We start from the raw sequence: 15,943 nt of genomic DNA on the forward strand, positions 1-15,943 counted from the left end.
TTTTTTTATGTGGATCATTTAATAACTCTTTTATTGAATTTGTTACAATATTGCTTCTGTTGTTTTTTAATGTTTGGTTTTTTTTTTTTTTTTGGCCACAAGCCATGTGGGATCTTAGGTCCCTGACTAGGGATCAAACTTGCACCCCTGACATTGGAAGGCTAAGATTTAACCATCGGACTGGCAGGGAAGTCCTGCCATTATATTTCTGACTGTAAAATGATAAAATAGCATTCGTACACCACTACCTTGGGAGACTGTTCACCTGTCTGACACTGGTTAGCTTCAAGTAGCAAATGCAAATAATATTTTTGGATCTGTGAAAATGAAGCTTTGGACTCTGGAATTCACTGATGCAGTAATACTCTTAAGTAGATCAAGCATCAATTTCTCTCTTTAACATGTTAATAAATTCAACTGTCCAGATCAATGCACAATTATGTGAATTCTGGAGTAAGCAAGAAACAAATTACCTAAATGAATTTTCATCTCAAAAGTTTAGGTAAATTAAAAAATTAGTAGAATCACTGAAGTATCCTAGAGATTCAACAAAATTAAGCATAAATGTTCAAATATTCATCTAAAATGTTTTAAAACAAAAAGTTATTTATAGTAAAAGGTATGATTTTTTAAAATAACTTGGGAAATGATGCCAATATACAAATAATATAAACAGATGCACATAAATATTGTCACGAGGTATATTAAATCCTTCTTTGACAGGAAAAGATTTGAAATCAAGCCTGTAACTCAGTTTGCACCTCCCATTTAATGGTGCTATTTCAATGATTATAGCTAAACTTCTCAACCAGTGTGCTCATATGTAGTTTACAGGTTTACCTGAGACCATGAGCCTTTCTGTCTTTGTGAGTATCTACCTGGAGTTGCTGGAGGGCCTTCTGCTGTTCCTATGAGTAGCCTCATTTGCCTACTTTATTATTAGATACAAATAGTTCTATTTTTTAAATAGGACATGTCCTGAAAAAGGTCAAAAAACTACTGAGCTACAGGATATACTTGCAAAGCATCCCCAGTGGTCCAGTGTTAAGAATCCACCTGCTAATACAGGGGACATGGGTTCAATCTCTATCTGGGAAAATCCCACAATTCTTGGGGTTAAACCCAAGCACCACAACTGTTGAAGCCTATGTGCCCTAGAGCCTGTGCTCTGAAACAAGAGAAGCCACTACAATGAGAAGCCCTAGCATTGCAACTATAGTAGCCCCTGCTTGCTGCAACTTAAGAGAAAGCCCACACGTAGCAAGAAAGACTCGGTGCATCCAAAAATAAATTTATTTTTTTTTTAAAAGGCATTGAGCTACAGGATATCCCTGCAAAGCATCTTTCTTGTTTATAAAAATATGACTAGGAATAAAAAGATTATCACAGATTTGTAAAATTCTTTCACTATCTCTTTTGAGCAGTCAGGAAGTAGTGAAACTACTTTGTTCTTTTTATCTTCTAAATTAAAAAAAGAAAGAAAAAGATACTTTTCAAAGAGGCAAAATTTACTTACCTTTGTCTCCATTGTAAGTGCAAATACATGGCAATTTTTCTTGTGGACTCCATAATCTAACAGTGCCATCTGCTGAACAAGACAGTAATTGATTTTTTATGCCACTATAAGCAAGACCCCAGACAGCATCTGTATGAGCAATTAAAGTGCCAGCTAGAACATTTGGCTCTGTAACGAAAGAAACAAAACAAAAATTAGCTAAAAGAAGTTTAAAAGAAATGCTTTTGTATATAAAGATAACTACATAATTAAGTACAAAGACTACACATAAAGGTCATCAGATAAACCAATGTGTATACAGTGGCTGTCTCTAAGCTGTGGAGTTTGGGGATATTTATATGCTACCTTCTAATACTTTCCTGTATTTCTGCAATTTTCTAAAAAAGGAACATCCACTTTTAAATAAACAGCTTTACTGAGTGAGATATAACTCCCATGCCATAAAACTCACCAGTTTAAAGTGTCAATCCAATGATTTTTAATATATTCACCAAGTTGCACAGTCATCACCATATCAATTTTAGGGCATCTTCATCACTTGTTAGCTATTTCCCCTCAATTTTCCTTTCTGCCTCTCTGCAGCCCTAGGCAACCACTGCATATTTTGTTTCTATAAATTTGCCTATTCCAGACATCTTATACAAACGGCCCTTTCTGCCTGCCTTCTTTCACTTGGCATGTTTTCAAGGTTTACCTGTGCTGCAGCATGTATCAGCGCTCCATTTCCTTTACTACCAAACAATATTCCAGTGTGTGGATATACTACATTTTATTCATCCAGTCATCATTTGAAGGACAATGGGGGCTAATAACATTAAACATCATCTGTCCTACAATTCTGTTTCTCTACTGAATTCCCATTTTCCACAGATATTTCTCACAGTTCGTAACTTCCCTTTCACATAATTACCTCTCATAATAAATTCACTGTGGAAATATAGCATTGAAAGAGGGACTGTTCCTCTACTTTTCTGTCACCCAACCTATAAATCGACTAGTGTCTAAATCCATGTTCTCCATGTTTCCAGATACAAGTAAGGAATTGCCCTCCATTCCTGAAATGGAGAATTCCACCAGGTATTCTGGATTCCATTTCCCACACTAACTTGCTTTCATGTTTAGTTTTTCTACTATACAGATTATCCTCCTCCTTGGGATCATTACCACAGCAAACAAATATGCTTCAAAATCTCTAAATCTAACAAACAAAACTTACATCAACTTCCAACCAAATAGAAGAAAAGCAGATTCAGTAAATATGCTTTCTTACCTTCCATTTACTTTCTAAATCATTCTGATACTATCACCACAACAAAACAACCCTTGCTAAAATCATCAATGATGGGTTCTATCAAATCTAATAGTTTCCCTTCCTTCTTCCTTTCATCACTTTGCTTTTCATCCATAGAGTATACCTTGGAAGGTCATCCACAAGTCCCTTTACCTTGTGGTCTCAGACCCAACAACCAACCTCTGTCCGGCCAAAACCTGGGTGATCAATTACCTTTCTATACTTAATATTATTAGACCTCTCAGCAACATTTGAAAGTGCAGACAGCTTCTTTCTTCTCAAAACGGCTTCTTCTTTTGGTATGCGTCATGATTTCACTTTCCTGAATGTCCTCCTACCCCACAGGCACGCCTTCTTACTTTTTTTTTTGGTTAAATCTCTTGCTTTAGTTACCCCACCCCTACATGTCAGAGTCCCTCAGGAGTCTGCCTTCTCACAACTGACGGTATCTACTTGATACTGCCTTCCTCTTAACATGCTTAAAGACCAAACTCAACATCCTTTCTCTTCTCACATTCCCATTTCAATAAGCTACCATCATATATTTAGTTTTTTATGTCAAAAATGCACAAGTGGTGATGGAAAAAAGTTCTGAGTTAGTGGTAATGGCTGCATAACCCTGTGAATATGGTAAAAACTACTTAACAGTACACTTCAAAAGGGTGAATCTTATCATATGGGAATTATACCTCAATAAAGCTGTAAAAGATGACTAATCCATCACTTTATCCACTCAATCCAATTTATCCAGAGATTCTGTTTATTCTACTCTGTCTCCCGAGTATGTCTTAAACCCACTTCTCTCTAACTGCTCTATTTCCACTCTACTCTTGGCAACATCATCATCTCACCTATCTACCAGATCACCATGTTATAACTTTACAACATTACCTTGGTATTGCTTTCTCTACTCTTTTCTCATTTCCAATCTATTCTCCTTGCAAAAGCCAGAGTTATCTTTTAAGTCCTACTCTCCAGGTCACTTACTGGCTTAGAATTGTTCACTGACAGTTAACTTTTATATAGATTTTGGCTTGAATGTGATTATTTTAGACTATATCTAAAGACGACTTTGGCTGTTACTCTCTTACATTACTGTATCTTCATATCATTTATCACAATTTGTACCTATCCATTCTCTTGCTTATGTGTTTAAAATCTGTTTTTTTTTTCTTTTGTATTAGACTAATTCTCATTTCTTGATGTATGCTTTAATATCTGGCAAATTTAGGTGCTCAGTGTGTTAAATAAAAGACAGAAGAGTTCTTAAATTCTTTTAAAATGAACCATTAAGTAGACCATTTTTTATTTAACCATTCTCATACTAATAAACATTCATTTTAATTTTTTTTATAGTTACAAACAATGTCCTTATAATTATATTTAAATATATGCACAGGTTATTTCTGTTGGCCAGATTCTAAAAATGGCATTCATGAATCAAAGTTTCAGTTTTTTTAAATTAAGAAATTTTTTGTCCCTCAAGTTCACTGATTTATACCCTCATGTCCTTATTTGTTTCTACATGCATGCTCAGTCACGAAGTCATGTCTAACTCTTTGCAACCCCATGGACTATAGCATGCCAGGCTCCTCTGTCCGTGGAATTTTCCAGGCAAGAATACTGGAGTGGGTTGCCATTTCCTCTTCCAAGGGATCTTCCTGACCCAAGGATTGAATCTGAGTCTCCTGCAATGGCAGGTGGATGCCTTACCACTGCATCATCTGAGAATTCCTATTTGTTTCTGTAGTCTTGCACTAATTATTTTTGAACTACGTAAAGTAGCTAAGTTGAAAAAAATTATTCCTCATGTTAAATTTCTCTTTTCTAGTATAGAAATTAATGCTTTAATTAATATAGTTTTAAAAAACTTTTTGAACACAATATAGGAAATACCAACTTGCAGGCTAAAATATTTATGGCATGATTATTTCTTAATTTTTCTCTTTAACAGGGCAAATTACTAGTAACTGGAAAGACTAAATGACAAGTTTAATACATATTTAAATAATATTTGAGGTGATTATTTCTGTCAGCGCCATTCACTTAAAAAGACACATCTTGAGCCTTTTACTCACCATATGTATCATATGGATCCACATTAGGACTAGGCATGTTCCACCACTGGATAGTTGCATCAGTACCACCACTAAAACACTGCTCTCCATTGGAACTAATAGCTAGTGACAGAACAGGACCACTATCACAGGAAAAGAGGGAAAAATTAGTGAGAAAGCCTACAAAGAAACTTACATTTGTACCCTTCCCACCTCTCTCTAAATTTATGTGGTATCTAAAACTGTTTAAGTTAACATGTACATTTGAACGGTACTAATTATATTCTCATTAGTATAATTATTAATCAAATGTAGTATTATTCAGCTAATGTCTTTCTTAATGTAAAACAAACATTATGAAAAAATTACAAGGCTTCAGGAGTGATAAATAATAGTTAACAATAATTACGGCTGTTAATTAAGTACTAATTCAATAAAACTTACATGTGGGCCCTAAATGTGTAGATAGGCTCTACATCTAAAGAGGCACTCCTAAAAGAGGGGAGAAAAAAGGGGAGGGGAGAAGATAAATTATGGTAAAACACTGGTTGATATACAAGAGTCATTAGGAAAGATCAAATAAGTGCATAAAAGATACAGACCATAAAGGAGAATAATTACTTATAATTAGCAAATTTGGAAGAAAAAAACAGGCTAACATTAAAATACTTGCTTTTTGGCAGGAACTGTTTTTTGCAAGTTCCAAAGTTTCAGAGTATGGTCCTCAGAGGCAGTAACCAGCACAGGTTCTACAGGATGAAAAGCTAATGCCCGAACTCCATCAAAATGGCTACGTAGTGTATACTTGGGATTCCATGTCTTTCGAAAGGCATCTTTATTGGCAGGCAACTAGAAAGAAAGAGCACTATATTTAGTGGTAAAAGTAATGAACTGATAGGCATGTGGAGTTTTTGTTTGTTTTGCTGTGTTTAAAAGGTACATTCAAAAGTGCTTTGCTAAAATGTCCAGTGGAAATTTAGCACACCTTAAAAACTTTATATCTTTATCATTTAATAAGAACTAAGAAGAATCATTTCATTAGCTTTCAAATACTTAGGTCGAATGAGTCCTTTAATCTGTTTTACCTAATGATCAAGGTAAACCCAAAGTCCTACTAAACATTAAAATGAGGGAAAAAACAAAACACACAAAGAAACTACCATGTTGCAACATTTTACATGAAAACAAAAATTAAATAAATTACTACCAAAAATCCAAGGGTACAATATTAACAATACAGTTGTCAGTTAGAAAATCAGCATGTGACATTTTTCAAGGCAGCAAGTTAAAGTACTTTTCAAAAGTCTGAACTAAAGACACTTTTTGTTGATATTGGTAAGAAGTTAATCTTTTTACCTTCATCTCTCCATCTGTAAAGATAGGCTGTGAAACCACTTCTAAAGCAGTCAAAAGGTTATTATAGAATTTATTTGCTTACATACTTTAAAAGTATTAATGAGAATAATCCAGCCCACCAAGGCCGATGTCTCTAAAAAGCATTCTAATATAAGTATAAAACATAGAAAAAAATATGTTTATAAAAGGAAAAATTAATTTGCTGAAAATCTGCAAATTCACTAATACAAAATCTAAGTAAGTATAGTTAACTCTCAATTGAGTGCTTATTGTCTATAAAAAATTTAATCCAAGACTAGTTTCACCTCTAACACTGTCTTTTCCATTCCCTCTTCATCCTCTCCCCATCCCTCAAATGAAAGACTAAGTATTTAGGAAATGACAAACTAACTTTAACATTATCCTTTAAAAAAAAGTTCAAAACTAAAATGTGTTTAAAGAATTATCCTGAAAGCAGGTAAGTGATTCAGGTTACCTATTTTTCTCTTGTTAACAGCAAAGTATGGCTTAATTTGAGTAGGTAATTGAGAGTTGACTACTAAGGGTAGGTATTTATCAATCAGTATTTTTAGGTAATCAATCACCCCAAACTCCTAATACACCACAATACCCAACAAAAATTTAAATACCACAAAGAAAGTAGTTGTAAGAAAAAAACTATATATCACTTCAAATAAACACAATGTCACACTTTATCTTTTCCATGCACCTTGACATTAATTCTGTTTTATGTTTCCAAAAAATAAGGAGCCTTCTATTAAATCATTAAAAAATTAAAAATAAAACTGCACTTACATCATAACTATAGTCTGCATCATTTGTTACCGTCAAGTCTGCAAGGTCTCCAAGGCCCAGTACACTTAACAAAACATCATCAGAACCCATAATAAATGACTTGCCTCCTCCAGATGGAAACGTTATTGGTTCAGCTATAAAGAACAAAACCGCTTCTTAAATGCTGAAAAATCATACAGTACAAGACAATATTGTGGGGAAATGTAAGCACTTAACAGTTATAATATTCAGTAATATAATTAATTTTTTATTTTCCCACTTCCCTCGTTATTTCTTCTACTCAAAAAATCCTATTACTGTGCAGTAATAAACAAGTGTTTTATTTATTTCAGAACTGAGCGTAATTTCCCACAAATAAAATATGCACTTGATGTATTATTTCAAGGTGGGAGCTTTATCTATTTATATCCCTTTGGTACAACTATAATTATAGTATTTTTTAAACATAATAGGTTATTGCTAAGTCCTTTCACTTTCCATCATATTTGTTTGAAAATGCTAGATATTCTCATCCCTGATAGAAAGTTAATACAAGTATTCACATGTTATGAGCTTCCAGTCTCTTATACAGTGTATTAGCTTATTGAAGTAAAACCTTAAATTGCTCAGATTTCTAAATGGTCTAGGAAAAGGGCAGTTCTACCTTTAGCGTCAGTTTCTTTTCCCTAAATGGTTAATCCATGTGATCTTCAGAATGCCTTCCGGTTTTCAAACTCTGTCTATGCTTTTTTTATTTTGACTTGTTTTACTGAATATACTCCTAAAATAAATAATCTATACTGACTATAGCACTTTAAACTTCTGATACTTTGACCCATTAAAATCAAATACTACTATGTATTGTTATTATAATTATAAGCAACAATTCTCCATATCATTTCAAACATGCTTTGAAAGCAAAATTTTAATCCTAAAATACAAGGGGGAAAGTACATCAATCACTGTTAATACAAAACAACATATCGAAACACATTTAAAATCCATGAGCAATTTTAAAAGGGAAACATAAAAATTCAAGCTAATTGTCAATTCTGAAAAATTTTCATGAAAAATGATATAAATTTAAAACACTATAGAAAACAGATGCAATGAAATATCAGTCATCACTAACACTACTGAAAACATTCTGAGAAGATACAAGTCTACTTCTTTTAGATATATACCATATAAAAGTAAAATTCATCCTTATTTACAGTATCTTATTTTATTATTAAAGTAATTTGTAATATCAAAGTAAACTACATAATTTGATTCAAACAGGGTCCTGAATGACATTCATAAAGTGAAGCTATGTGTCAGCAACTGACACAGAGTAAATCGGATAGAAAATATATGTAGGGATAGTAGTATTTAATTTTATAAGTTAAACCTACTGAATCTAAATAATCTGTAGCATGGATCCTTCCTACTAGTATCTAGTATGCAGTTATTGGTAATATGAGAAGATGCTGAGAATTATAAAACCAATATTTTAAAATTATGTTTAAGAACAGTTATATAAAATTCATTAAGGTAATACTTTCTCAAAGCAATTTTAGCCAGTACATGTTTTTCTTTTATGCACATAATTTGTTTGCAAAACAAGTTAGAATAAAATGCCAAAATTCCTCCCACTCACACTCAATAAAAGAACTTTTGATAAAAGCCCAATAAAATAGCTTTAACAAAATAATGCATTATACATTCTTTATGCAGAGAGATTTCTGATCAGTTATTGACCAATTTAAGAGCATGTGAAGGGAAATGTCTAACCAATATTAGCTAGTTTTACTAGAGTTTTATATTAATTATATTACGCAAAAGTATTATGCCAATTTCTAATGACTCACACAACTACATTTCTCTATCTATATATACATATATATATTCATTTATATATAGCAAACTATCCTGCTCACTTGGCATACTGCATATACATCTCAATGAATAAAATCTTTTAAGCTATATTTCTACTTTCCACAATCACCCATTACTGTGGCATACAGTAAGCACAGTAAATACTCTGCCCTTGTTTATTTGCAGAAGTAATTTTTATTCTATAAATTCATGTTATTAATGTTAACATAATTATCTTCAGCACATGATTACATAGCATTGAAATATTAGCAATTCAAAGAGAAATAAAATTACTAAAATAAGTAATTTTTAATGATGGAAACGATGATATCTTTTATTAGAAAGCCTAAAAGATTTCATCAAGCAATTTAAGTCTATTATATTAGCATTTCCCTTTATGGAAATCTTAGGCTCTACATAATGAGGTCTTATAAGCAAGGTCCTTTTTGGACTTAATAATTCTTTTCATGGACAATAATGACAAAGGAAACCTGTAGCTAACATATCAAGCTCTTCCTATCTCCTTCAATTTTTATAAAATCTAAAGAACACAGCTCAGTTAACTGATTCCATTCATGCCAGTGGCAACATGGTATACATACACCTAAGTCTTTACCAAAAATAGTCTTGAAAGTTTCTAATGTGTAAGTTTCTCTCCCTGAAAACAAGCTTTCTTCCTTTACAAAATGAAGTATGACACTGTCTTTAATAAGAATGCATAATTGGAGATGGCCTCTGAAAATAAGAGATTATGAATGCTAATATTCCCCTCTTAGTTCTAAGTCAAAACTGAACTTAATTTTTTATAGTAACAAATTCTAATAGCATCTACCCTTTAAATAGTGTAATAAGGCTCATGCTTATCTTTCCACCTCTTTATCCTTCCACTATTAACAGAGTCAGACCACTTATATTTTTTCTTTAAAAAGCACAACTAGACATATACATACAAGTTCTACATTGGTTTTTGAGTAGTACAGATCTTAACTGTTTTTTTCCCCCTGTAGGTCATTGGTTTGAAACATTTAAAAGGGTCCCTAATTTCCGCTAATATGGTATTGCCTTAAGGTGTAAAATCTACAGTTTAAATGTATAGTGTTACTACAAAAATTTTAGCAAAATATCCTATGCGGTATTTGGTAAAATACATCAAAAGCTAAAGAAGCTGAACCACTACTAAATGCATGAGATGAAGAATAATGGAGCTGGTGTGTGTATTTTAGAAAATACTCTCTAAGGTAAAACAGGAAAATAGTGTAACAGTGGTAAAGAGATCTAGGGAAAATCAACAAACTATTTTACTTGTCCTAGTATTTTTCATGCTTTAATATGTTTTGTTTTGGTTTTATTATTTTATCGATTTTTCTTCACCCTTCCTCAAATATTCTTAGATTAGGATGAGTGGTAAATACATGCAGAGACAACTTTAAAGGAAAATGCAGTATTATTTAGCTTTAAGCCATATGTGCTAGTAGAGAACTCAGAAGAGAATAAGATATATTCAAAATTTTTCGACTGGGGCATGAAATTACCTTACAAAGCAAAGTAGAAATATCAATAAAATTCAATATATATGTCAAATTATTAGATAATGGATTATCCTTTATGTATGTATTATATGTCACAATAAACCTTAAAATTCAGTCTCATAACTTAGAATTATAACTTTCTTAACCTAGATTTATAAAGTACTCAAGTTATCTATGTTATCTTTACCTAAAATCAGTTATGGGAAAAAAAGCCTAAACAGTAGTTTCAATTCCTGCCCATTTCTAATTTAGGCAAATTTTTAAAAATTCATTACTAAGTTGTACATGCTTGGTACCGGGTTAAAGAATAATGATGTTGCCTTATTCTATAAAATGATTAAATTAGGCAATCATTTTATACATTTTTAGAAATAATATATACATAAAGTTTCAAGCACAATGTTTGGCACTTAGCTGTCTCCTAACAAGTGACAGTTACTACGAGTGGCTAAATTTAACCAATATGACAAATAACTAAATAATTCTTTCCCATATGTACTATTTTAAGTCTTTTAAAAAATACTAATTTCCTAATACTAGATCTGTAAACTAAAGTCACAGTTCAGAAAGGTACTTTGAAATCATACATAATAGAAACAATTCCACCTAACATCAAAAGCAAAAAAATCATAAGGAAAAGCAAAAGTCAAAAATTTCAAAATTTCTAAGACAATTACACAAGAACTTGCCCAAAACCTTCTCTGAAGATCATATAAGCTGATCTTCAGCATTTTAAAACAGCAGCAAATTTGTATATTAAGGAAATGTGATTTGGAATTAATGTCATCTGCAATGTAAATAAACATGGTAGCTAAATTTTGTACCTTCCTCTGCTCTTGCACCTTCATGATCAGTCATTCTAGTAGAGGCTGACCTAGACTGATTTATGATTCCTGAAGGGATGAGGGGCAGCTCATCATCTCCCAGATCAGCTATCGTGTCGCAGAGTTTTGTCCTGTTGACCCCTGTAAATTAATGTCAGCAGTAGAGGTTCATTTAACAGCTACTGCTTGACTTGCTAGAACCCTTAAAAACCAATTTATTACCAAAACAGGCTATTTTTAAGAAGCTGCAGTTATTAAAGACCTCATATAATCAAAGATGTCTTCAATTTTCCATATCAACCTCCCCACCAAAATATGGAAATAATTTTAACACAAGATATTTCCTATTTCTGAGGAGATACATATATATAAATAGGAGATACACACACAAAATTGAGCTGTATATTACTCAAAGTTCTGTAAGCTCAGACACAGAAGATATCATTAAAACAAAAAATTGTGGTATTTAAGTTAACATTTAACAATGTAAAGAATAAAACAGGTTTTCCAACTTAATCCACTATTTAAAAATGTTAACAAAGAAATAAGTAAAAATAATTTTTACGAGGGTGCAACAAACATTTAACTTTCCCTGTGTTTATGTGGATATTTTCCTGCTATAGTCACACAAATCTGTCACTAAGAAATCAACTCCAATTTTCCTCAAATGTTTTTTCTTTTCCCAAATTTGAAAAACCTGATCCACCCACGAGTTCTCAGTTTCTCATCACAGTATGAAAAGTCAATCACAGCATAAGCTTTAAGGAGAGAATTTCAACTGGTACATGGATAATTCAGGCCAAAATATGCAAAGCTCAGGACCATCTAATATCATGGGATCTCTTTAACTATGAACGTCAGAAATAACAAAAGAATCATTTTTCTTATGTATTTTGAAAGAAAATAGTTTTAAAAGAAAATGCTTTATAGTCAACATATAAGTGAAACAATTAAAATAGGCAAATCCAAGGCCACACAGTAAGACTATATTTACTAACATTAATACTGATGGACTAATTAAGACTATATAATCACTCAATTTTACTACAGCTATTAGAATATTAGCAATTCCAAAGGAACTATCATTCATCTATGTATCCCTAACAGAATGCCAGGTAGTACAATGGTAAGGCTTAATGCAAACAGGTGGAATCTTACACATTTATTACCTTTTTCTTTTCATTTATTAACTATTTCACAGCAACCCCTAACTTTTTTAGAAATGCTTAAGTAACTCTTTCTGGATACAATGTGTCAAGTAGTCTGAATTTTTTTTCTAAAGTATACAATGGAGAAACTCAGTTATTATCTGAGGATTTTCTCCCCGACAAAGTGACTAAATAAACTCTCTAATAAATGAAAAACTGCCAACTGGATGTCTAACCATCAGTGAAAGTCAACATGAAAGAAGATCAATGTTACCTCTTCTCACAAAATAGCTCTCCTTTATAACTTTCCCACTTATGAGTACCAACACCACTGATTAGATTTCTGTTCTTAAAATTCTGTAACTACATCCTAAGAATTCCTTTCAGATCAATCTCCTTCTTGCTGTTGACTTTATTCTACTCAATGCTTTCATTCTTACAAATTACTGCAGAGGGTTCCTAACTGGTGTTCCTATCTCCCAACTCCATTTGCCTTCCACCACATTTGAATACTTTGGCTAGATTAGTTTTCCAAAATCATCACATTGATCTTATCACTCCTTCCTCTGAAATCACAAGCAGCACTTCAATACTCTTTGAATCAAAGCTAACTAAAATCCTGTACTTAACCCTGCATGTGCTTCCTGATGATCCTATCCAATCTCATCTTTCAGCGCTCCATAATACAGGTCTCCCTAATTTTCAAGTCAGAGCAGTTTCCCTACAATATATTCACCAGGGTTTCTTCTTCCGTATTTTTATCATATCTGTCTTTACCTATTCCCCAGGAAGGTGAGAATACTTCCTGCACCCACTTCCATCTCCTCCGTGAGGCTTTTGTTGATCTTCCTCTGCTGACTCTAATTATACTTATGTAAACCATAAACTTTTACTTCATTAGATACTACTTATAAACAATTTCATCCTATGATAAATATAATAAAGACAAGAAAAGTTTTATCATTACAGATCCTATCAAGTCACATCTTCCTGAATACACGGACTAGGAAATATGGAAGAAAAGGAAAATAGGGAACAACATGAAATTTAATGTTCATGTTACAGGAAACATTGACCGAAACAGCCCACCCTGGCCAGGCACCAAAGTAACCACTTGTATGAGTTATTTTACAACAGGAGGCCCTGTAAAGAACATGGAACTAAAAAGCCACCACCAACTGGAAGAACCTGGGAAAGGTCAAAAGGAGACGCCAGTCCTTATGTCTTACCAACCTTCCAGAATCTTCCTTGCTGAAATCCATTTTGGCTGAGGGATGCTCAGGTCATCAGGAATGACCTTGTGTCAGAATGACTGGCCAGAGACAACCCAGAAACTAATTCTACCACTAAAAAACCTGAGACTATCAGCCACGTGGCATTTAAGTATTAGACAAGAGTCCACTCTTGGGCCTGGGGAAGGGATCCCCCTTCCTGCAACATTCCAACAAAGGCTCCCAAATCATATAATTATTATTACTTTTTTTGTTTTGTATACTATAACCAAACATTAGTTTCTGTGTGGCACAGTGGCAAGTTTAGGGAAAAGGTGGAATTGTCCCTGCTTTAATTCTAGTTTCTCAAAAACTGCTAAAAGATGAAAGCAGATTTCTTGACCAGAAGTTAACAGTCTTATCTAGCACCTGTCATGTAGAACATCTTTCAACTAACAACACATTTAATGCTCTTTTTTCTCTTTCTAAATCTAATATTCTAAATACAATTCTAACGAATGCAATTTCAAATAAAAGTTTTGAAGTCTGATTCGCAACGAGAAAACTGTAATGGTATTAGTGTAATAGATCATACATAATGTTATTAAAATGTTCAACGGCATAACTGAAGATGACTCACTAAGGATTAAACAAGAATTGATTCTCAATTACTACTCTATAATCTATAGAGGAAATACTCTTCCTAATTTTAACAGCAAGAAAAGATGTTCTTCTACCACTATGAATTATATAATAACCCATCTACCTCGTAACCACAGCCATCAAGTCTATACCAATGCACAATCCTCTGAATAGATTCTAGGAAAATGAAAAACAGTATGTTGTGTAAAAGCCAAACTATGGATGGACTGACAGCTGCTGCTGTTAGCGTTTTTAAATTCACACTCACAAATATACACACTCATGACATAAAATTTATCTTTCCATTACTCTATTATTATTAAAAAAAACAGTATTTTTTTTAAACTGAATCTAACATTTTCCCTTCTCAAATATGCCTCCCTTTGTTAATCAGCCTTATATTCTGAAGTGAAGCAGGCAATCTGGCAAAGGTTTAAGTTTATTTTAGAATAAAAGGGTTTAGTTATATCATGTTTGCTAGATTTGTTATATGTTCTATCACCCTAATTGAAAGAAAGTTTTTATAGGACAACTGGCATCTTAAAAAAAATGACATCACAGTATTAAGGAAAAACTAGATAGCTGCAAAGTGTTTCTGCAGCTTAAAAATGTGTACTGACTGAAAACAGCGTCAAACTGATACTTTCTGCCCCTTGTCAAAATGCTTCAATTATTTTCTCAGGGGAGGAAAAAAAAAAAGAGAAACCGAGTTGAAGAATTGAATGGTCTGTTTTAACAGTGTGAAACTGAAGACAGAAACAGAAAACAACCGCATCTCTTAGTTGAAAGTAATACTCGTTTACTATGAAACAACTGTTTGTCTTTGATTTGACGCAGGACACTGAATGGTTTTATGGACTCCTTATACTCCCTCCAAAATAGAGGCAGCATAACCATCATAGTCACTTTATAGTATGTGTCAAGGTGTTTTTATAGGCCTATTAAAAGTTACTGATACAAAATAATTTCTCTTTAAATGTTCTAAAATGCCTAATATAAAGGTATTTGTACTTAAGTCATACTATACAAAAATTTCATTCCCTCTTGAAAGTTTGTTATCCTGAATCTGGAATAGCAAATGACAAATATTACTATGAAACTAAAAAAGAAAAAAAAAAAAAAGGAAAACTAGAAAATTATCCAGCGATACTTATAATTTGCATTAAAAGAAATAAAGAAAAAGTTTTCCAATGTATGATAACCAAGTCAGGAGATGTATAGCTATTCAGTAACAAGAGTAAAGTAAAGAAGGGGAATGACAAATCTTATTCTACACATGGAAGACAGGAAACGTAAGATAGATAAGAGCAATTAGGACAAATTCATTGACCAGGACTCAGATCTGTAAACATAAATGTTTCAGAATGTGAACCTTTGAAATGGAGATCTTTCCCTATCTTTGAAATGGGAAAAGCATATAAATCTTTTGAAGAAAGGATATGAAATAATCTAATCTTTCTTTATAAGCTACAATTTTATAAGTACAAAATAGTATAGGAGTAACAAAAAGCAAGAATAAGAGCACTTATCAAAGGAAAACATATTATAATCCATAATTTAAACCTTCCACATTGAAAAAACTGAAACAAATATCGAAGTCTTAAAAAGATTATTACCTCCTCCTTCATATTCTAAATAAAGGTTCCAAGCTTCAGATGTTTTACCCTTATTTCAGCTGCTACACACAGTGTGATTTGTTATTGATCTACATGTTTTTACTTATACGTGAAATACAGCA

General features: G+C 32.6%; 1 protein-coding gene across 4 annotated transcripts in view; it reads right to left on the reverse strand.

Annotated features, from left to right (window-relative positions):
- The window catches only part of STRN3 (striatin 3), a 104,628-nt gene that overhangs the window by 10,222 nt on the left and 78,463 nt on the right, over positions 1-15,943 (reverse strand). For 2 of the 4 annotated variants that reach the window (XM_069559451.1, XM_069559450.1), the window contains 6 exons: positions 11,205-11,345; positions 7,016-7,149; positions 5,538-5,713; positions 5,309-5,356; positions 4,886-5,007; positions 1,517-1,684 (listed from right to left, as the gene is read on the reverse strand). In XM_069559451.1, the coding sequence (XP_069415552.1) occupies positions 1,517-1,684; positions 4,886-5,007; positions 5,309-5,356; positions 5,538-5,713; positions 7,016-7,149; positions 11,205-11,345 (789 nt within the window). The remainder of the gene's footprint in view (positions 1-1,516; positions 1,685-4,885; positions 5,008-5,308; positions 5,357-5,537; positions 5,714-7,015; positions 7,150-11,204; positions 11,346-15,943) is intronic. The other 2 variants (XM_069559453.1, XM_069559452.1) reach the window with 1 other exon arrangement.

Source organism: Ovis canadensis, chromosome 18, assembly GCF_042477335.2.
Source record: "Ovis canadensis isolate MfBH-ARS-UI-01 breed Bighorn chromosome 18, ARS-UI_OviCan_v2, whole genome shotgun sequence".
In the NCBI taxonomy this organism is placed as follows: domain Eukaryota; kingdom Metazoa; phylum Chordata; class Mammalia; order Artiodactyla; family Bovidae; genus Ovis; species Ovis canadensis.